Source organism: Podarcis erhardii, assembly GCF_964252035.2.
Source record: "Podarcis erhardii genome assembly, chromosome: 9".
Classification (NCBI taxonomy): Eukaryota; Metazoa; Chordata; class Lepidosauria; order Squamata; family Lacertidae; genus Podarcis; species Podarcis erhardii.
The window spans coordinates 55176951-55198398 of record NC_138512.1 but is presented as its reverse complement, the minus strand read 5'-3'; the positions used below and the strand labels follow the sequence as shown (position 1 = coordinate 55198398).

The 21448-nt window shown below is 44.9% G+C and overlaps 1 protein-coding gene across 7 annotated transcripts in view; it reads left to right on the top strand.

Annotated features, from left to right (window-relative positions):
* Nucleotides 1–21448, top strand: part of LOC309350395 (uncharacterized protein) — a 54612-nt gene that overhangs the window by 10146 nt on the left and 23018 nt on the right. For 3 of the 7 annotated variants that reach the window (XR_014160315.1, XR_014160316.1, XR_014160317.1), the window contains exon 2: nt 17312–17380. Coding sequence is in view for 2 of the 7 variants with exons in the window: in XM_081877447.1 (XP_081733573.1) it covers nt 13101–13176; nt 17315–17380 (142 nt within the window). In the remaining 5 variants the exon portion in view is untranslated. Of the gene's footprint in view, nt 1–13100; nt 13177–17311; nt 17381–18172; nt 18252–21448 lie in introns of those variants that run through there. The other 4 variants (XM_081877447.1, XM_081877446.1, XR_014160318.1 and 1 more) reach the window with 3 other exon arrangements.

Sequence of the window (21448 nt, the reverse complement as noted above, 5' to 3'; positions counted from 1 at the left end):
ACAGTTCATAATTAGGACAGGTAGATTTGTCCCAAGCCATATCTGTGCCTTATTTCAACTGTAAACAATACAAATAATCATTTATGTTTTAAAGCTCTCTCTGTCCTGTTCACTACAAAATTTGACAGTGTAATATATAGCATTTGAGGATCAGGAGTCGGGAACCTCAAGCATGGGGACCAAATCCAGCCCTCCAGCTCTCTTAATCCAGTCCTCAGGACTCTCTCCAGGCCATACTCCCTTCTTTCCAGCCCTGCTCCATGCTTTCCTTGAGTGCTTTTGCCTGGCTAGAATGTGTCCTTGCACAGTAATGAGCCCACTGCTTGCCTGGATGGAGGGTGGAGAAGTTTTTGTTTGGGTGTGTAAATCCTCTGACTTTTGCATGGCTAAAATGTAGCCTCCAGTACAAAGCTAAGAGTCTGTAACATCCATTGGTCTATCCATTTTTGTCTATGGTCCCCCCCACCCCTGGAATGTGGCCCCTGGAAGCTTGCTCAGAAGGGAATGTAGCCCTGTGAGTCCCTTTCAGGCCTGTGGTCCTGTATCTGTGAGGTTTGAATCTAGAAAAGACAATCTGCTGAACCTGCCAAACCAGTTCCTCTGTTAAGCTACTCAGCTATGTACCCATCAGCGGCATCTTAAAGAGTGGGCTCTGTTGCCATAGAGACAAATGAGGGTGGGGTCTTTTCCCTCCTCACCTGGCTGGATGTTATGTCAGCCTAGGCAGGAGAGCAATATGATGGTGGGGTAGGTGGCTGTTCAGGCATGTGTTTTGGCTGATGCTGGATGCTGGAGACATAGAGAGTTGTCTTGCTCTGGGCTGAACCCAAAGCTATGGCTTGGGGATTTCCCCGGGAACCTAATAAGGAGGCAATATATGTTGGAATGTTAATGCTCTGAGCTCCTCCATCCTATGCTCAGTTTGTATATATGTGTAAATAACTTACAGAGACCAGAGTCTCCACTGTCCTTCATTCCAGGTAAACTAAACACTGGGAAAGCACAAGTACCTTTACTGCCTGCAAAGAGAGTGACCAAGAGAGATTATTTAGTATTAGTTTAGTGCAAAGCCTTGTTCATACCTCACTCTACAGGGCCAAAGCCTTGTTTTAGGGGGCCAGTGGCACCCACAGACACAACCCTGGAGGCCACAGCCCTCCCTCCAGTTGGCTTACTAGCTTACAAGCTTACTAGGTGACAGGGGAAAGTAGCAGTGGGTCATGGCAGTGGGGACAAGTGGCGGAGCTGAAAGGACTGGTTCTTCTCTCGGGGCCATCCAATGCCTTGTGCTGCCAGGCCAAGAGACTGGAGCTGCCAGCACAATAATTTCCCCATTATATCTCTGGGCCCTGTGCTAGCATAGCATTGCAAAGTGCTGCTACATTGCAGGTGGGACCCAGGGACATTATGGGTGAAATTAATATGGTAGTGTCTCCAGCTGTCTGGCCCAGCAGTCCTCTGAAGACTGCGCATCCCACATTTTTTGAAAATGAAGAAAAAGACACCATGGTGCTTGGGACCCCTCTGAGGGCAGCATGGTGACACTGGGCCTGTTCCCCTGTACCTCAGGAGCCCGTGTGTATAAATCCACAGTCTCACTGGAAGCCCTCGTAATTCCCTATATGTATAGAAACATATGCAGCCCACTGATGGAGGCTCCACAAGACAGAACCTGGTCTTTCCCACATCACCTACCCAAGACCATTTTAATGGGAGATGGCAGGGATTGAACATGCAGCCCTTTGCATGCAAATCATGTGCTCTGAATCTGATCTATGGCCCGGGAACAGCAATGCACTACATGGCAACACAACAGCAGTATACATACAGATAGGTGTGTGTGTGCATGGATATATGCAATATACCAAACTGTATCCTATGCATATGGGGGGGTGTAACTATAAGATTTCTATTTTCTTTCCATATATATTAATAACCAAACCTGCAATAAGATATAACCAAACTGGGTTATTTTCTTCATTTTTGTTTCTGGTTTTTGGAATGTTGTTTGATTATCTCGATAACGCATTTGTTTGGTGTGAGGCAGAGGGGACAGAGTCGGTATTGAGGGAGGGGCATAAATCTGTTAACAGGGGTCATTAGACTGGACAAATGCCTTTCTCCCCTGTGTTTCCTAGATAAGGAAACCCTATCTAGTAGTTAAATTCCAAACGTCACACTGGATAGCATTACAGATCCCCAGAGTGTTGCTACAGAGTTCATGCCCTGTTTCATCAAATACCCCATGACATTTAACAGGGGCCCATGCTAATTATAGGGATTTAGCAAACGCTGTCACAAAATTTAGCAGACATTTCATCACAAAAAAATAGCACACCTTTGTCTTCAGCGTCTTCAGACTTCTGGGGACATTAACAACATTTTGGCAAAAAGCTGCCATTCGTTAATGAGTCTTTCAAAGCAGCATTCATCAACTCACTGGCATCATATGCCCCATCCTGTTCTATCTTATTAGTGTGATCTATGGCAGTCAGTAGGATTGAGATTCAAGATGGTTTTAAAATTGTCAAATTCGGTTAGTGAGAAGATGGGAAGTTAAGCAGTTTCTTTTCTGAGCATCAGAGTGGATGTTGTGACTTGATCTTTTCTGGAACTTAAACAGTCAAATTTCCTCTCTTCCCCGCACTTACATAAATTAGGAACAGCTGGAGGCCTTGTGCATCTGATTATAATTTCTGTGAAATAATTTGGCTCCGTTGCAACAGTTGATTGCATCTAACTGTATTCTACCCATAGAAGATCCACTGAGATTAATGGACCTAAGTTGGTTATGTCCATTAATTCTTAACATTATTTACACCTCCATCATTAAAAACACTCAGGAGGAATTTAAAACATTCCTGTTCATCCAGGCATTTGATGTCTGAAAGATGCTCTTCCAGTCAACCTTGAAATTATTAGAGGTGAGGATATGTGACTGTACTTAAATATTTGTAGAAGTTCTTAATGCTTTAAATATTATTTTATTTTTTAATTGCACTGTTTTGCTGCTTTGTTGTTTCCTGCTCTGAACAACTTTGGAATGGAATGTAACAAATGAATGAATGAATGCAATAGGTTTCTTCTGAATATGCCTAACACAGGATACAATCCTGTATTCCTAAGAACACATGACATATCTTTCAGACGTGAGTGTCTCAGCCATTCATTTTTATGGGGGGGAAGTAAAACAAAAAAGCACATTCGGGCATGGGGTGCCTGGTGAACATAACCCAAGTGCCTCTTCTCAAACATGTTGCAGATTTCAACTCTTGTCTTATAGAATTCAGTAGAAGCCAATGACTAATTGCCAACTGCATGGCCCCGCCTCTTCATTTCCATATTGCCATTTGTATCTTGCTGTAGTGGAATCTTGGAAACACAAGAACCCTTTTTTAAAGCATTCAAACTGTATATTTAATGAATGCTCAAAAGTAGAGAGTGGCAGGCTCTTTTCCTCCCACTATGTGTATCCTTGAATGCCTGAATGGGGCATTTATATCTAGACACATGAAGGGCTGTAGCCCGTGTTGTGTATTGAGTCAAAGGATTTTATATCTGTATTATTATTGTCTGTATTTGCATTAGGGTAAAGTAACTGCCTTTTGGTTCCAGAGGGTACAGCTACTATTGGTTCATTTAAGCTGCTGTATTTGGATCCTTTGTCTTATTGGTTGCCTCCAAAAGGCAGGACTGTGATTGCCTGATATTGTTCCCTCCAAAATGTATCCTTTCTAGCTAGTTCCCTGTCCCTATAAATGTAGCTCTCCCCTCCTCAAGTTTCAGTCTTGTTGCTTAAATCAGTGTTTCCCAACCTTTTTTGGGCAAAGGCACACTTGTTTCATGAAAAAAATCTTGAGGCACACCACCATTAGAAAATGTTTAAAAAATTAACTCTGTGCCTATATTGACTATATATACAGTGGTGCCCCGCAAGACGAATGCCTCGCAAGACTGAAAACCCGCAAGACGAAAGGGTTTTCCGTTTTTTGAGGCACTTCGCAAGATGAATTTCCCTATGGGCTTGCTTCGCAAGAAGAAAGCCTATAGGGAAATCTCCAGGGACCTCTTTTAAATGCTGGCGGTGGGGAGCAAAGCCTTCCCCCCCCTCCGGCCTTCAGAAGAGGTCCGGGAAGGCCGGAGGGGGCCGAAAGGCTTTGCTCCCCACCGCCAGCATTTTAAAAGCAGTCCGGGATAGCAGGGAAGCGCTTCCCGCTATCCTGGACGGCTTTTGAAGGCAGGCGGGGAGAGCAAAGACTTTTGTTCCCCCGCCCGCCTTCAGAAGAGGTCCAGGACCTCTTCTGAAGGCTGGCGGGGGGTGAAAGTCTTTGCTCCCCCCTGCCTGCCTTCCCGGGAGAGCGGAGAAACGCAGCGTGTTTCTCCGCTGTCCCGGACAGCTTTTGAAGGCAGGCAGAGGGGAGCAAAGACTTTCGCCCCCCGCCCACATTCAGAAGAGGTCCAGGACCTCTTCTGAAGGCGGGCGGGGGGCAAAAGTCCTTGCTCCCCCCCTGCCTGCCTTCCCGGGAGAGCGGAGAAAAGCAGCGTGTTTCTCCGCTGTCCTGGACGGCTTTTGAAGGCAGGCGGGGGGAGCAAAGACTTTCGCCCCCCGCCCGCCTTCAGAAGAGGTCCAGGACCTCTTCTGAAGGCTGGCGGGGGGCAAAAGTCTTTGCTCCCCCTGCCTGCCTTCCCGGGAGAGCGTAGAAACGCAGCACGTTTCTCCTCTGTCCCGGACGGCTTTTGAAGGGGGGGAGCAAAGACTTTCCGCTCTCCCGGGAAGGCAGGCACGGGGGAGCAAAGACCTTTGCCCCCCGCCCGCCTTCAGAAGAGGCCCTGGACCTCTTCTGAAGGCGGGCGGGGGGCGAAAGTCTTTGCTCCCCTCTGCCTGCCTTCAAAAGCTGTCCGGGACAGCGGAGAAACACGCTGCGTTTCTCCGCTCTCCCGGGAAGGCAGGCAGGGGGGAGCAAAGAGGTCCTGGACCTCTTCTGAAGGCGGGCGGGGGGCAAAAGTCTAATTCTAATTTCAATGAGTGTGCCCTCCCACGGCACACCAGGCAACGTCTTGCGGCACACTAGTGTGCCGCGGAACACCGGTTGGGAAACACTGGCTTAAATAAAGAAGTGTTACTAGAGAACTGTCTCCAGCATATTATGTCAAGAGAGCTGAAATCACAAACCCCACGTCACAACAAGTGGCGACGAAGGTGGGATCCGGAATGCTGAGGAGCGGTTAAACGCAGCCCTGCCTCAGAGTCCGGATTGTAGCTAAGAACAAGACTCACTGGCCAGCTGAGAAGACGACCCTGCCCACAGGACAATGGAGAGTCCAAGGGTATTGGAGCCCTTCCAGCCATCAGAGCCCCACACGTGGGAAGACTACGTCGAACGCTTCGAGTTCTTCGCAGTGGCTCAAGGGATCACCGATGCCAGCAAAAGAAGGGCCACATTCCTGAGCTACTGTGGGCCTGAGACCTTCAAGCTGGCCAAGGCATTGCTTGCCCCAGCGAAGCTAAGTGAGACATCTCTCAAAGATATTCTTGCCTGCCTAACAAGCCATTTAGCGCCTACTGAGACCAAGATGGCCCGGCGGATGGAGTTTCATAAGAGGCAGCAGCGTGCTGGGGAGTCTGTATCTGCATTTCTAGCTGAACTGCGGAAGCTCGCTCAGCACTGCGACTTCCAAGATCTGGAAGAGACTCTCCTGGATCGGTTTGTCGGTGGTCTGAGCAGCAAGAAAGCCAGAAGACGCATCGTGGCTAAAGAAGAGGTTACCCTTGTTTCAGCCTTGAAGGAGGCCACCGCCACGGAGAATTATGAAAGAGAGGAGCTTGATGCCAGTCGCAGGGCCCCTAAGCCACAGATAGAAGTTGTGCATGCCATGGACGAGCTAGAGGCTACTCCGAGCCAGAGCCCAGTTCGTGGGGTCGAGTCAGTGCATCAGGCCTGCACAGTGCACAAAGATCACCGAGGCAGGTGCCCTGGTTGTGGCGGAAACCATGAGCGGAAGAGTTGTCGTTTCCGGGATGCTATGTGCCGGACGTGCGGAAAGACAGGTCACATCGCCAGGGTCTGTAGATCGGCGGCGTTGGGAGCGACAGGAGCACCTAGACTGGAGCATCGCAGATCGCCCACAGCAAACCATGTTCTAAAGGACTGCAACTACGTAACGGAGATCAACGGGAGGGCCGTGCAGTTTCCAGCGCAAGGCAAGGCACACGTCAAGGTGAAGATTGAGGGTCAGCTGTGCGACATGGAGGTGGACTCCGGATCTGGATTCACTATCGTGTCGGACCAGACCGCGAGGACATTCTTCCCCAGGGGTAAGTTGCCCCCTCTGGAGCCCTTCCTGGCAACTTTGCAGTCATACTCAGCGGGCCGCATCCATGTCATGGGAATGTGTGCCGTGAGAGTACAGTTCCGGGACAAACAGGCGGTACTCAAACTGGTGATTGCGAAGGGCAGTCACCCCAGTCTCTTGGGCACTGACTGGTTTCCCGCCCTGGGACTGAGTATATCAGGGCTTAATTCAATCCAAACCTGCCCCGAGATGAGCGAGGCATTATACAAAGAATTTGCTGGTCTCTTTAATGGAAAACTGGGTTGTTATAAAGGGCCCCCAGTTGACTTCGAATTGGACCCTGGGGTGGCCCCAATCCGACTCAAACCAAGGCGAGTGCCATTTGCACTGCAACCCAAGATTGAAGCAGAGCTGGATAAATTGGTCAAGCAGGGAGTTCTCTCACCCGTGGACTCCGCTAAGTGGGAGACTCCAATCGTCACGCCCCTTAAAGCAAATGGGGAAGTTAGGATCTGTGCTGATTACAAATGTACTATCAATAAGGCACTCAGGGGAAATTCATACCCCATTCCAGTCGTATCACATCTGTTGGCTAAACTGGCTGGGGGCAAGGTGTTCGCCAAACTTGACCTGGCACAAGCTTACCAACAGCTGCCAGTAACCCCACAATCAGCGGAAGCACAGACTATTGTCACACATAAAGGGGCGTTCAGAGTTAACAGATTACAATTTGGAGTTTGTGTGGCCCCAGGGATTTTTCAAGGGCTCATGGAACGCCTGTTAAGAGGTCTGCCGGGGGTCTTGCCATTTTTTGATGACGTTTTGATTGCTGGAAAAGACCCACAGGAACTGGTTGCGCGTGTCCGTGCAGTGTTGCTCAAGTTCAAGGAGGTGGGGTTGCAACTAAAAAAGGAAAAATGCAGTTTTGGGGTGCCAACTGTGGAATTCTTGGGGTTTAAAATTGATGCATCAGGCATCCACCCCACAGATGCTAAGGTTAAGGCCATCGTCGAGGCACCACGACCACAGAACAAGACGGAGTTGCAGTCATTCCTGGGACTTATTAACTTTTATCATTCATTCTTACCCCAGAAAGCTTCGGTAGCTGAACCATTACATAGACTGTTGCAGAAAAAGAATGTGTGGCGATGGGGGCAGGAGCAGCAGAAGGCTTTTGACTCCTTGCGAGGAATGCTGAGTAGCAGGAGCGTCCTTGCTCATTATGATGAATCGAAGCCGCTGGTCCTGGCATGTGATGCCTCTCAATACGGCCTGGGGGCAGTGCTGAGTCATAGGGAACCGGATGGGTCAGAAAAGCCCATCTCTTTCTATTCCCGTACGTTGTCGCCCACGGAGCGCAACTATGCTCAAATTGACAAAGAGGCACTTGCAATTGTGGCAGGAATCAAAAAGTTCCATGATTATGTGTACGGTCGTCATTTCTCCATTGAAACGGACCACAAACCACTGTTGGGGTTGTTCAACCCGAACAAACAAACGCCACAAATTCTCTCCCCCAGAATGTTGCGTTGGTCTATATTCCTGAACGGGTTCCAGTACACATTGACCCATGTGCCGGGGAAACGGTTGTGCCACGCTGATGCGCTGAGTCGATTGCCCCTTCCTGGCGGGAGCAATGAGGATCCTGCTCCAGCGGAGTACATAATGATGCTAGAAACACTTCCGGGGGCTCCTGTAATGGCTACTGATATTGCTGAGAAAACGAGGAAATATGCTGTTCTCTCCCGTGTGCTCACTTGGGTGGGGAGGGGGTGGCCAGGTGGTCCGCATGAAGACAAATTCAGGCCTTATGCGACAAGGCAGCACGAGTTATCCATGCATAAGGGTTGTCTCCTGTGGGGAGATAGGGTGATCATCCCAGCACCACTGAGAAACAGGGTTCTTGAGACGCTTCACATGGGACACCCGGGAATGGTCAGGATGAAGTCGCTAGCCCGATGTTATGTGTGGTGGCCTGGAATGGACCAGAACATAGAGCAATGGGTACGAACATGCAAGGCATGCCAAGAGGTGCGGCCAGAAGTGGCCAGAGCACCAGTTCACTGGTGGGAGCAGTCCAGATCTCCCTGGAGCCGGCTGCACTTAGATTTTGCTGGGCCATTCCAGGGGAAGGTCTTTTTGGTTATCGTCGATGCATATTCCAAATGGTTAGAAGTGGCGATGGTCCCTAGCATGGCATCAGCTGCCGTAATCAAGGTGTTGAGGCAGCTGTTTGCAACCCACGGGTTACCTGAGACCATTGTATCAGATAATGGGGCAGCTTTTGTATCCCAAGAATTCAAGGCATTCTTGGCTGATAACTTCATAAGAGGGGTCACATCCGCGCCATTTCACCCATCTTCCAATGGGCAGGCGGAGCGCATGGTAAGAACAGCCAAAGAATCCATTGCGCGCTTAATGGAGGGTAACTGGTCAGCTCGCATCGCGCGAATGTTATTTTTGCAGCATGCGACGCCATGTACTGCGACGGGCAAGTCGCCAGCTGAGCTGCTCTTGGGTAGAAGATTGGTAACGGTGCTGGATTATGTCCACCCGGATAAAATGCCAAACCGTAATTCAAGAGCAAACCCCCAGGCTGAGACTGACACAACAAGGTATTTCGCCCCTGAAGATCTGGTCTGGGTGAGGAACTATTCACGAGGTTCGCGGTGGGTGGGTGGTGTGGTCACCCGGGCTAGTGGACCTGTGTCCTATTATGTGACCTTGGAAAATGGGCAAGTTTGGAAGAGACATATAGATCAGCTGAGGCGCCGGGCGCTCAGCAGGGAGGAGTCTGATAATTCATCCCTGGCTAACGACGCAGAGCTGCAAGACCAGAGTGAAAATGGCCCAGAGGTGCAATCACCAGGGGCTTCAGCAAATGAACCAGGGTCTGCTAGTCCTCAGGATGACGAGGTACAGGTAGGGGACCCTGAGATGTCTGGGACTCCATCTGTTCCTGACGAAACCCCTATAGCAGCCCCCCTACCACAGGTGACACCCAATCCAGAACCGGCAACACCTGTTGTCAGGAGATCAAGTAGAAGTTGTAGGACCCCACAGTACCTGAGAGATTACGTCTGCTGTGCTCACTGGGGGGGAGGGGTGTTGTGTATTGAGTCAAAGGATTTTATATCTGTATTATTATTGTCTGTATTTGCATTAGGGTAAAGTAACTGCCTTTTGGTTCCAGAGGGTACAGCTACTATTGGTTCATTTAAGCTGCTGTATTTGGATCCTCTGTCTTATTGGTTGCCTCCAAAAGGCAGGACTGTGATTGCCTGATATTGTTCCCTCCAAAATGTATCCTTTCTAGCTAGTTCCCTGTCCCTATAAATGTAGCTCTCCCCTCCTCAAGTTTCAGTCTTGTTGCTTAAATAAAGAAGTGTTACTAGAGAACTGTCTCCAGCATATTATGTCAAGAGAGCTGAAATCACAAACCCCACGTCACAACAGCCCGTGCAAACCAGAAACTGGTCAAGGGCAAGATTTCCATTCTCACCGACCAAACTCTCTGCATGTCATACACATGGGGCTCTTTCCCCATGTGTAACATGTAAATGGGCAATGCTGGATTTAGGGCTGTGTGGGCGATTCTCATGCACAGGGTGCTGAGCCGAGGGCGTGCAAAATTGAGAAGATCCATCACTGAAAAGATCCATTTCGGGATGCCAAATTTTGGGCTCATTCAGGGCACCATGCTACCAAAGATTACCCAAGTCCGCCCCTGGCATGGGGTGGGACAAAGCCTCTCTGTACACTCCATGTGACACAGAAGAATGTTGAGGGGCTACAGCTCAGTGGCGGAGAATATTCTTTGCATGCCAAAGGTGTTTGAAGGTATAATCAAAATTAAGACTGGATGTTGCAGCATAACAGAGACATTGTCAGGGATTCAGGTTACCTGGTTTTGGCCATATGCTCAATCCTTGACAAAAAATAAATAAATTGTCATCTCAAATCAAATGTGCACATGGTGAAGAGGTCACCTGCCCATTCCCTCACCAGCCTAGATCCCACTGTGCACAATACTTCAGGAGGAAGTGGCAGACCCCTCAGTATCCCAGTTTGTCTTCCTAGCATCTGCTCCAGAAGCACATTGTCATGAATTCTCCGCACAGTTTCATCTAAATGTTTCCTTGAATCTGCAGTTATGTCCATTGATCCCTACAAAGATCACAGCTTAGTGCGCTTATTAAGTGTATATCTTGCATCATTGGGGATTATAAGCAAGCAGCTAAGAGATGAAGCAAAGACCCTTCCTGGTCTTGTTTCTCTGAATTATACCTTCATCTCCCAGTATCATGGTGGGTTTCCATGAGGTTCATGGGGGAAAGAACAGTGCTCTCGTAAACTGATAGTGTACCAGACCAGATAGATTTGGTATTAGAAATAAAAGCTCTATGAATCTCATCACACTATCCTGTGTGACCAGTTTACTGTCTAGATTCTGAAATCTAGGAATCAGAAAGGAGTCATTTCTACAGCCAGAAGAAAGGCCACTTTTTAGCAAGTGACAGCAAAGCATGGGGTGTGGCAGATTTTTTTTAAAAAAAAAAACAGCCCACAAGTCAAGCTTCTAAATTAATCAGTTTCCTGCAAGAAAGCATACAGGAAACTGGAATGTTACTTTGAAATTCTAACCACAAGCGCTTGTGACATTCACATTCACCAGTTCTCCCATTCACTCTCTTGAATAAATAGCTTAGCTTTTTTTTTGTCATTCCAAAATCAGACATGACGTTCTTGAGCACAAGGCCAGTAAAAAGTTCTCCGCTTGTAGTCTAATCTTATTTTATCATTTGCTCTGGAAAACAAAGCGCTGCAGTCCAAACATGCACCACAATGAAACTGCATCTGAACATGAACTATAAACTATAAAACTTAATACTGTTTTAGAGATGATGGTTGAATTCCTACTGCCAATATACATGTCACTGAAATAGATCTAGCAAATGTTGCTTCTTAATTTAACCCTGATTGATTTGGCATAGCATTTCAATAGCTGACAGTAATGTGACTAATCCTGTAAAATTTACCTGAGCAGACATGCACAGGACTGTGCTGTAATTTACCTATAGAAAAGAGGAAGTGCAAACCGATGTTTTCTCCCTGGAGCATCCAAGCCACATCTTTTCCATGCTACTGCTTGAGTTGGTTGGGGACTGGAATATGCTGGACAGTCTTCTTAATGCAGGCCTCTGGGCCATTATTGGGTTCCAAGGATTACACACATGAAGGTGGTGGATGGTTGGTGAAAGGACCTGAGTGAGAGGCAGGGAAGGGAAAATCTCCCAGGGTGAGAGACTAGAAGAAAGGAAAGCTCCCAGGTGAGAACTGTGAGTGTCCACTATCTGCAAGTGACATGGGTTAGGAGCTACCTTTGAGAGAAGATTCTATGTTTTCTTTCTTTTTTTTAAGATGAGTTTCTTTTATCATATTGTATTATGAAAAAGTGTTAATAAAATCTTATGGAAAAAATAATAATGCAAGCCTTTACAACTAGTCAAATAAACTGGGGAGAGCAGCTGGTGGTCAGTGTAGACCAGGGTCTGGAACTGGATCTGGCCAGAGGGTTAGTCCCAGAACTACACTGACAAGTGAGCTTCTTATATGCATTTTTATGCATGCTTCCCCCAATACACTATATGCATTTCTGTACACATTTTTGGGATGCAACGCTATGTCACAAAATTTGGCCAATTTTGATGGGCAGCTGTGTTTTGGTTCATGTACTGCAGGTGTGGGAGCAGGATCCAGTCACCCGGCTGCAACCTGAGAGCACACACAAACACATCTTCTGCAGGGTGCACTTTCAATACTAACTATGTTCCTGATTCTTTTCTTTCTTCCTTTGGAGGCACAGTTTGAATGTGCCTGTGGGATGTGGAACACATAGCAGTCAAGTACAACATTCCTAGAGTGAACATGCTAGGGGATGCTTTGTACCCACCAGGAGAAAACTTCCTGTTTCCTCCTGAGCTGGGACAAACTTCCTCTGCATGTGACTAGAGGCGGGCATGGTCTAATCTGGCCCTCTCTCTGCCTGGGAACAAGAGCAAGGCAGGGAACACACCGCTCCCTCTTTCTACTCTTCTCCATTCTGTATTTCTATGTGTGAGGAGAAGTGACTGCTTGTTCGCAGTCACTTAGGAACTAACTCTCTTATGGGATAGTTCCACATGTGTATATTCTTTTGTAACATAAGTCTGCCTTCAGGGATCCAACTGTGAGCTGAATGAATGTGAGTAAACTACTTTTATGTTGACTTTAATAAAATCGTCGTGTTTATTCTTTTTAAGAGGGACAAGAGGGGATCTTACCAGGAATCCTATATTTAGAGGCTAAAACTAGCCTGCAACAAGCAAACCGCTGTGCGTTTAAAGGGGAATGTTTAAACTCTGCTTAGATATAGAACTAGCTAACGCAAGTTAGGAAGGATATCATTAAACAATATATCCTCTCCTGCCTCCCTGAACATTCCCACAGTGCCTTGCAAAGGGACATTATCAGGTAAGAAAACACTGGGAAGTTGAATAAAACACTATCTGAATGCAGCCACTGTCACGTTTCTGGCATTGATAATGTTGGACTAGATGCTGATAGTTCTTTGTTGGTGGATTTGCATCAAGAAACTGCTTCTGCTATAGTTAAGGTGGCTTGTTTGAAAATAGCATGTTTATAAATGGCAATGGGCTAAATCTGCCTTCTAAACAAAAGATTTAAAATAGCTAAAGATTAAGTGTATGAAAGAGCAATATTGATTGCCACAGGAAAACAAAACTTTTATCTTTTCTTATCCTTAGATCCACAGTCCACACAATTGATATCTGCAGGTTTGTTCACAGTGGAAAAGCTGGACAGTCCTTTTCAGTGTGTCAAGTAAGCAGGCCACACCTTGGCTTATGTAAACTTAGCATACAATGCTTTCAAAGTACTTAGCTTATTCATTTCACACCTTTCCCCCCTTATAGTCTGTGTTTAAAAGCAAAATAGGCCTATACACAGTGATCTTTCAGGGATAACCTCTATATTTGCCTCCTTTCATGAAACGGGTAATAGCTGCATTCATATGACAGGTTATTACATTTTCTCAGTATGTCCCTGTTGATTTCCACATTATATCTGAACTTTCATATGATATAAAAGCCACTTCTGGAAAACGTATGAAATATAGTGCATGCTTAGGACTCATTTCCATGTTATTTGATTCCAGAAAAAATCTGACGCAGCCCCCTTAACCCAGAAAATTGCAGAAATAAAGTGACAAAATTTGGAATGGTTCTGCCTGGTAAGTCCACCAAGGCCTAACAGAGGTTCCTCAGACCTGGAACTGCTGTCATTGCACTTCCTTGTACAAATTCCCAGTATCATTCCAAAGAAATTCCTTTTTCTCCTGGCTGCTCACTAGCCAGTCCATTCCTGTCTTATAGTCTTCCTCCCATTAAATCTCAGTGCTTATTGCTCATGATTGCTGCCTTATAAATCCCACTCCTTGTAAATACATCACCTATGACCCAGCTGAAGCTTCTGTGACTCCTTGCTTCTGTGAAGACTCTCTGTAACATTCTGCTTAACTGAATGAACACAGAGGAGTAGCCACAATCAGAGTAGAAGTTTTAAAAGCACTGAGCAAGAGTACTTGTCAAAATTCATTTCCAAGAGTTAGCACTGTGGCTCACTAATGCAATCCTTCCAGTATGGTTCTTAGCTTTTCTTTCTATATATATGGATAGCCAAGTCTTTCCAAAATCCCTTTAAAGGTGATTTGTTTGCCAAAAAGGCTTAATAATGTTGCTTTTTCGGATTATTGTACTGATTGTGGGTAAGAGTTCCTCCATTTATCAATTCTATAGTGACTCCAAATGGTTTTCATAGACTTAAAGTCTTTCCTAAATTGTGTGTGCATTTGGCATGTTCCTTACTTACATTAAATGACTCTTTAGGACAGAGAGCAGACTGAAATCAAGTCCACTGATAAATTATGTTGTGCCTTTTTTCTGGAAGACAAGGCAATTTATATTTTTTAGGAATTATGCCTATAAACAGAAATGGGGAGCAGTCTTTGAGTAGTTCCCACCATCTACAGGTATGATGAGCACAATGCAGTCAGAAAGGTAAATAACTGTGCACTTACAGTATGACCTCAAGAAACGGGCTGTGCTGCTCTCTGCTCTGCCACGACACTTTGCTTACTGCTGCTGCTGTTGGGTTGAGTTACTTGAAAGGACAATAAAAACTCCATTGAGTGCAGCTGTTATCCCTTTCCTAAATACAGTACTTCAGTTGGGTAGCTGTAAAGCTCCATTCGTAAGTCAGGCTATGGTCAATACAATATTCACATATCTTGCCACGCAGGAAGCCTTCAGGAAAAGTGTAGGAGCCTCTTTCCAGTTTGAAATGTTACTACTAAATTCCCATCAGGTATGGTGCCAATCCTTTCTCATTTTTATATGCAAGTTCATAACCTTGGTTATACTGCTCTCAGCTCCTTAAAAGAAGGGGAGGTTCAATAAATAGACTGAGATCCAAGGAGTTGGGATTGGTCTGATGTTTACACACACACAGCTAGTCTCAGAGACTGGAGGCCCTCCAGAACAGCATTCTATGAGTGGCAAGGCTCAGCAGGTAGAAAGGAAAACTGGATCAACTATTTTGATCCAGTGTCCCCAAGCAAGGCCCAGAAAAAGCTTGTAACATTCTTGTTGTGGGGTGAGAAAAACAAGTAATTAATAAGAAATGCCCCATCCAGATGCCATTTTTGTTGTGCATTCATGATTATTTCTGCTTCTGATGGTATTGGATTGGTTACAACCGACCCCACTTTCTATGCATCCACACTGTCAGGAGTGAGCCAGCTGTAAATCACACAAAGCAAGTGGAGTTAACACTTCATTAAAAATAAATGAAAAACCCAGGATCTGCACAGGAGTGTCAAACCTAATGAGCACACCAACTCTTCTTCGGTATGTCTTGCAAAGCAGTTGCAGAGACTTAAGGTCCCCACCATCCCACAGCTGCCTAAGTCCCTTCCACTCCTGGGTTTTTCCCAAGCAATCTGATACTGCACCCGCATGACTAATTTCTCCTCCGCCCTTTTCATGCCTCTCCTGGTTCTGGGAGACTAGGAGGGAGGGGAGCTTATCGCAGCAGGAGGGGGAGACACTTCCCAGCCTGAAATCTCTGCCTCTTGGCCTCCCTCATCCCACTCTTCTGCTGCAGCTACTGATTCTTATTCTGGACTTCTCTGCGCCACAAACTCTCCCTGCTCTTTAAGCCCTGTTATCTTTCTGATCTCTCTCTGATCACTCATCATCATCCCTCCACCAATCCCTGGGGTCTGAGTTTTCTTCCCTTGGGGGTTCCCCAGCTGGTTCTTCCCACCGTTCCTCTGCATCCATCCAGTCCCTGACATCCACACCTGCAAATGTTTCAAGGTGGACATACAGCTTCATTTCCAGTCAGTCCATGTCCTGTAGCCTCCTGCTGAAAGCCTGCAACTTTTTATAACTACCAATGTTCCACACTTGTTGTTTTCTCCTGCTTTTGATCTGCTATACTACCAATTTGCATCTCCAGATGGTAAACATTGGACAACACTGAGGAAGCATTGCAGAACAACCAATAAGGCAGAATGATATCTAGTTGGTCCACTATAAATCCACCTCTGTTGCTCCTTTATTGCATCAATGCCATATTGCAGAATATACCCACGCAAAAATCTTCCAAGGACCTTGTTATGGAAAAACAGAAGACTTGTTTGGTGGTTCACTTAACACATCAGTTCTATTTCAGAAACAAGAGCAAGCAATTCAAAAATCCAAAATTCAAGGAGAAATGCAGATAAGGATTTTTGAAGCATCTATGTGCATAGAAGGCAAAAGAAAACCAACAACTTTAATGTTTATTGGTTCTTTGGAACATTAGGAACTATGCATCTCCAAACGAAGCCTGGCTGTGCTGGACAACTCACATTTGATTTTGCTCAGATACCTATCAGGCCAGTTATGGGCAAGCATCTTTTGGGAATTGTTTCTAAGAAAAAGTTTCCATTGCTAATCTGGTCTTAGTTGCATAGCTTTTGGTACTGCTGTGAAAATAATAAAATATGAAGAGATAACAATGGGAATGGGTTTCTTGAGCTTTCCCCACACGCAATTTTGAAATATTTGTAACTGCACTTCATGTCAAACACAATTTATGCAATGCAGTCCAGATCCTACTGTAAAAACACAACTGTGCATGGTGTGTGCTTGTGTGCGTACATGTACATGTTTTAGGAATGTATATGTAGAAATGTATATAGCAGGTAACAGAGCCCGTTTTCACATCGGGAGGGATGACACCTCACTGCCAATGGCATCAGAGTTTGGTCCTTTGGGGAAAGTCTGTTAGAGAAATCAGAAGCTTGGACTTATCTGCCCTACCAACCTATATTAGTTTTATACCACTCTAACTGAAAATATCCTAGGGATAGTTTGGTGAGGCACTGATAGTTCTCTGCTAGAGATTCCTTTATCCCACTCTCAGGACTAGGGTGTGCTAGTCCACACTTCCATTTGTCCTGCTGCTTTCCCATAGGAAAACCTTTTTTTGTGGAATCAGAACATACATCAATTGGGTTTTCTGTGGATTGAAATATGCTCTGATTCAAAGGCAAAGAACAGGAAAATGGTGTGGCAAATGGAAAACTGCTTGGAACAGGGACGGACCTTGGTAATAATATTTCTGCTCAAGCTATAATAATTCAGCATAATTTGATTGCATTCATGCAGATAAATTGCCAGCTGCAGATTTTATGAAAACTTTGTTGGTGACGCGTTGTTTGATTGTTTAAACTGAGCAAGTGCCCATCATACGCAGAACTAAAATTCCCAGCATTTGCTGGGAAAAGAGCTTTATTCCTTAGTGTAACTATGTCCATACTGAACTGGGAATATTATTTCCATATTGTCAGAGAGCATCAAACCAACTTGACACATCTTTTCTTTTCTTTTCCTTTTCTTTTCTTTGAAAGAAGTAAGATGAATCCCTCCCGCCAGTGGAATGGATTAAGAAGGGAAATGCCTGGAAGACTTAGGATGAGGTTTGTCTCAGTCTGCCTTCCTAACTTCTAAATATTGGAAAGGAATTAACCTAATTAATTCAACTGTTTCAAAACCAGATACTACTGGGATGCAACAGTATGAGTGATTTATTGTCCCTTCTCCCCCCTTCCAAAAAACCCCCCACACTTCCTTTATACTACACAAACCCATTTTGCTACTGGTTGCTTCCACTCTAGCCATTTTTTCTGGAAATGATACATAACTTGAACACTCGGTTATTATGGAGGATCCAGACAACCTCACTGCCTGTCTGCAATAAATGGGAATAAAACTGAGAACAGCTTCAGCCGACCTCTGTAGTAAGCTGTGCATGCTGGGAGATTCAGGACAGACAAAATAAAGTGCTAAAGAACATAAAGACAAGTCCAGCTTGCTGTTCTCATAATGGCCACCCAGATAAGGGCTTGTGAAAAGTCCTCAAAAAGGACAGAGGCACAAGAGCACTCCTCCCCTTCTGTGGTTCCCAGCAACTGCTTCTTTCACACAGCACATCATTAAACTGGGGAATTTGCTCCCACAACATACAGTGACAGTCACCAGCTTGGGTGGCTTTAAAAGGGGGATTAGACAAATTCATGGAGGAAAAGGCCATGTCATTTAAAAACTATGTAATGTTGGGACTCTGATCCTAAACACAGTAGGAGGTATTCAAGTAGAGCCACTGTGACACTATTGCAGACCCTCCAAGCAGACCCTCCAGGGACAGTCCCAGGTTGACAGAAGCCGTCCTGGTTTCTGATTTGATCCCTGAATGTCCTGCTTTTCCTTAGGGTGTCCCTGTTTTCATCAGAAAAATGTTTGTGGGTATGGAGTTATGCGACCCCCTGAACCAAAGAGATAAGTAACTATACAACCTTTAGAAGACATCTGAAGGCAGCCTGGTATAGGGAAGTATTTAATGTTCAATGGTTTCCTATTGTTTTTATATATGTTGGAAGCCGCCCAGAGTGCCTAGGACAACTCAGTCAGATGGGCAGGGTATAAATAATAAAATGATGATGGTGGTGGTGGTGGTGATGATGATGATGATGATGATGATGGTGATGGAATAGGACGCCCCTATTTTCATTGGAGAAATGTTGGGAAGTATGCACCATACATTTAAAATGCTATGGTGCCACTTTTTTTTTAATGTTAAATTTTATTTATTTTGTTTAAGTAAGTAGTACAGGAAAAAAAGAAAAATAGATTGAATACAATCCAAAAATACTGAAGGCAAATATTACATACTTATCATATAATACTCCCCCCTCCACCTGCAGCTTCCCTCCGCCACAATTCAACTTCTTTGAATCTCTATTTCCACTTTTATCTTTGCATTCTCCAAATGTATCATTCTTTGTATTTCCTTTATCTCTTTTGTTTTCCAAATCATAGATATACTTTACATTTTTATTCTAGGCATATTAGCATATCTTCCTTAGAACAATATTTTAACATATAAGCTTCAAAACATTTCCATTCCTTTTTTAATTTTTGATTTGACTGATAGCTATGATGCCACTTTAAACAGTCATGACTTCTCCCCAAGAATCCTGGGAGTTGTAGTTAAAGGGTACTGAGAGTTGTTAGCAGACACCTATTCCCCTCCCAGAGCTACAATTCCAAGAGTTCTCTGTGAAAAAAGGAATGTTAAACTGCTCTGAGAATTGTAGCTGTGAGAGGGGAATACAGTAGACACACAGAACGCCATCTTTGTTGATAGCAGGTTGCCTGTTTTCAGAATCTCCGTCTGAGCAAAGCCTTTTGTGACTTGATATGTTCAGGGTCTGCATTCTCTCGAGATCTCCAATTATGCCATAGCTGCCTGTTAAAATGCTGAAGAGCCCTAGCTAGCAGCTTTTTTTCTTTTCTTACCCTTTTCACTCTCTTCATCAGTGTTCTGGGGAAACAATTGTTTGGTGTGTTATATGGAGATCAGTTTTGACAGTGCTATGTTTGCATGGGTCTCAATATAGCTGCAAAGGGGGGCGGAATAGCATTTCATAGGGAAAATGATCTCATAACAGAGGCCTACATAGTGAGGCTCGTCGCAAGATTTATGTTCTGAAAAATCAAGGAATCGCGGATGTTTCATGCAAGTGTCTCCAAAGCCTGGATTTAACTGGATCATATCAACTGAGGGAGGAGAAACAGATGTATTTCCAGAGCCAGAAAGAAGCAGAGCAGGACAGAAGTGGAGTGCGGGAAGAAATTATGTGTGATGTACACGGCATCTGATTTCAATACGATAGCTCTTCTGCCCTTTGAAAGTGTATCTGGAGTATGCTATTTGTCCTAATGCCTATGGATTACTTGATTATTATATTAAACATGACCCTTCTGTTCCTCTTGGCTTGAGAAAGGCTCACAGCTCTTCTCACTTTATGAACAGCATGGCAAAGTGGAGTCGTAACCCTTTTATACAGGTATTTCTTAATATCTTCAAATGTTATCTCAGTGGAGCTGGTGCTTCACAACCATTTCCTGGCTCAGAGTTCTGGGACCCTTCTTTCTTCCTCACTCATTTGAATGCTGTCTGATCCTTGTTTGGTTATTTTGGTTATCAGCTTCCATTCCTTGAACAGCACTCTGACTTCCTTTGAAATTGTCTATTTACACTATTCTGCATCATCACTAGGCATTCTGTTTTTTAAAATAGGGCCATATAGGATGATATTGTCTCTCTCCCCACCCAAGTAACAACGACAACAATCTGGCCATTACTTGACAGGAAACTTGAGAATGGGAGCATTATGTTCTCTCCATCCACCTGGCACACTCGCTCTCACTGTCCATGCAGTGACAGCACACCTAAATGTGAATTGCAAACTTGTGAGAATTTTCTCAAAGGTGTGGAATATATACATATTTATTCAAGAAATTTGTATTCCTCATCTTTGAGAAAAATCTCAGAAGTTGGCAAATATACAATATAACCTACTATATATTTTGGAAAGTGGTTTCTGCCTGTCTGTTTTCATTTGGTTTGGATGCCTCTTTGAAACATCATCACCTAATTTGGCATGACTTGTCCCCAAGGTGGTGGAACAGTTTCCCATCTATGTTTAGATGTTGGAAGCCATTTTGAATCAAGATGGCGGACTGAAATGTTCCAAACAGTGCCAATTTGGATGACTCTCAGTATATTGTCTCTCAGTTTGGCATGATGGTTTCACAACAGCATGAAGCACATTTTGGTCCACATCTGGAAATAGTTGGGTGCCATTTTGAATCAAGATGGCAGACTGCACCATTCCAAACTGCACCACTTTGAATTCCTCCGAAGATGTCACTGCCCAATTTGGCATGATGATTCCAAGCTGCACCAATTTGGATGCCACTGAAAATATTGCCACTTGATTTGGTGCAACAGTTCCTGAGATTGAGAAGTGGATTTTTGTCTATGCTTGGAAATCCTCAGATGCCATTTTGACACCTCTGAATATATTGTCACCAAATTTGTTGTGATGGTTCCTGAGACTGAGGAGAGGTTTTGGTTTATGTTTTGGTACCAACATCCACACATTATCCTTCATTTGGATAGTACTGGATGCCATTTTGCATCAAGATGATGAACTGAACCTTTCAAAACTGCACTGATTCCCCCCGCAATTCACAAGCAAAATTGCTATTAATGGAATGTTAAACAAATAACAAACATTTCAGCAAAACACTGAACATCAATACTCATAGGAAAAATAGCAGAAACTGGCAACAACCAAAAAATCAATCAGCCAAGATTACTAAAATATAGTCAAGCCCAACAGTAGAAAACAGACCCACCAATAAAGCCATTCTTCTGGAGGGGGAAAAAAGGTCTTCAGATCTTGACTGACAGCTTGATGGAGCCTGGCTGGCAATGAATTCCACAACTGTAGGGCTGGCACAGTGAACCCCCTGTGCCTTGTGCCTGCCTATTTCACTTCTCCTGGTGGTGGGCAAATAAGGAGGACCTCCCTTACTGATTTCAATGTGCAGGTAAATTGATACAGGTGTAGACAGGCCTCTGAGAAACTGAATGTATTTTTTAGGCTGAGGGTGGGGGAGCAGAGTAAACTATTGAA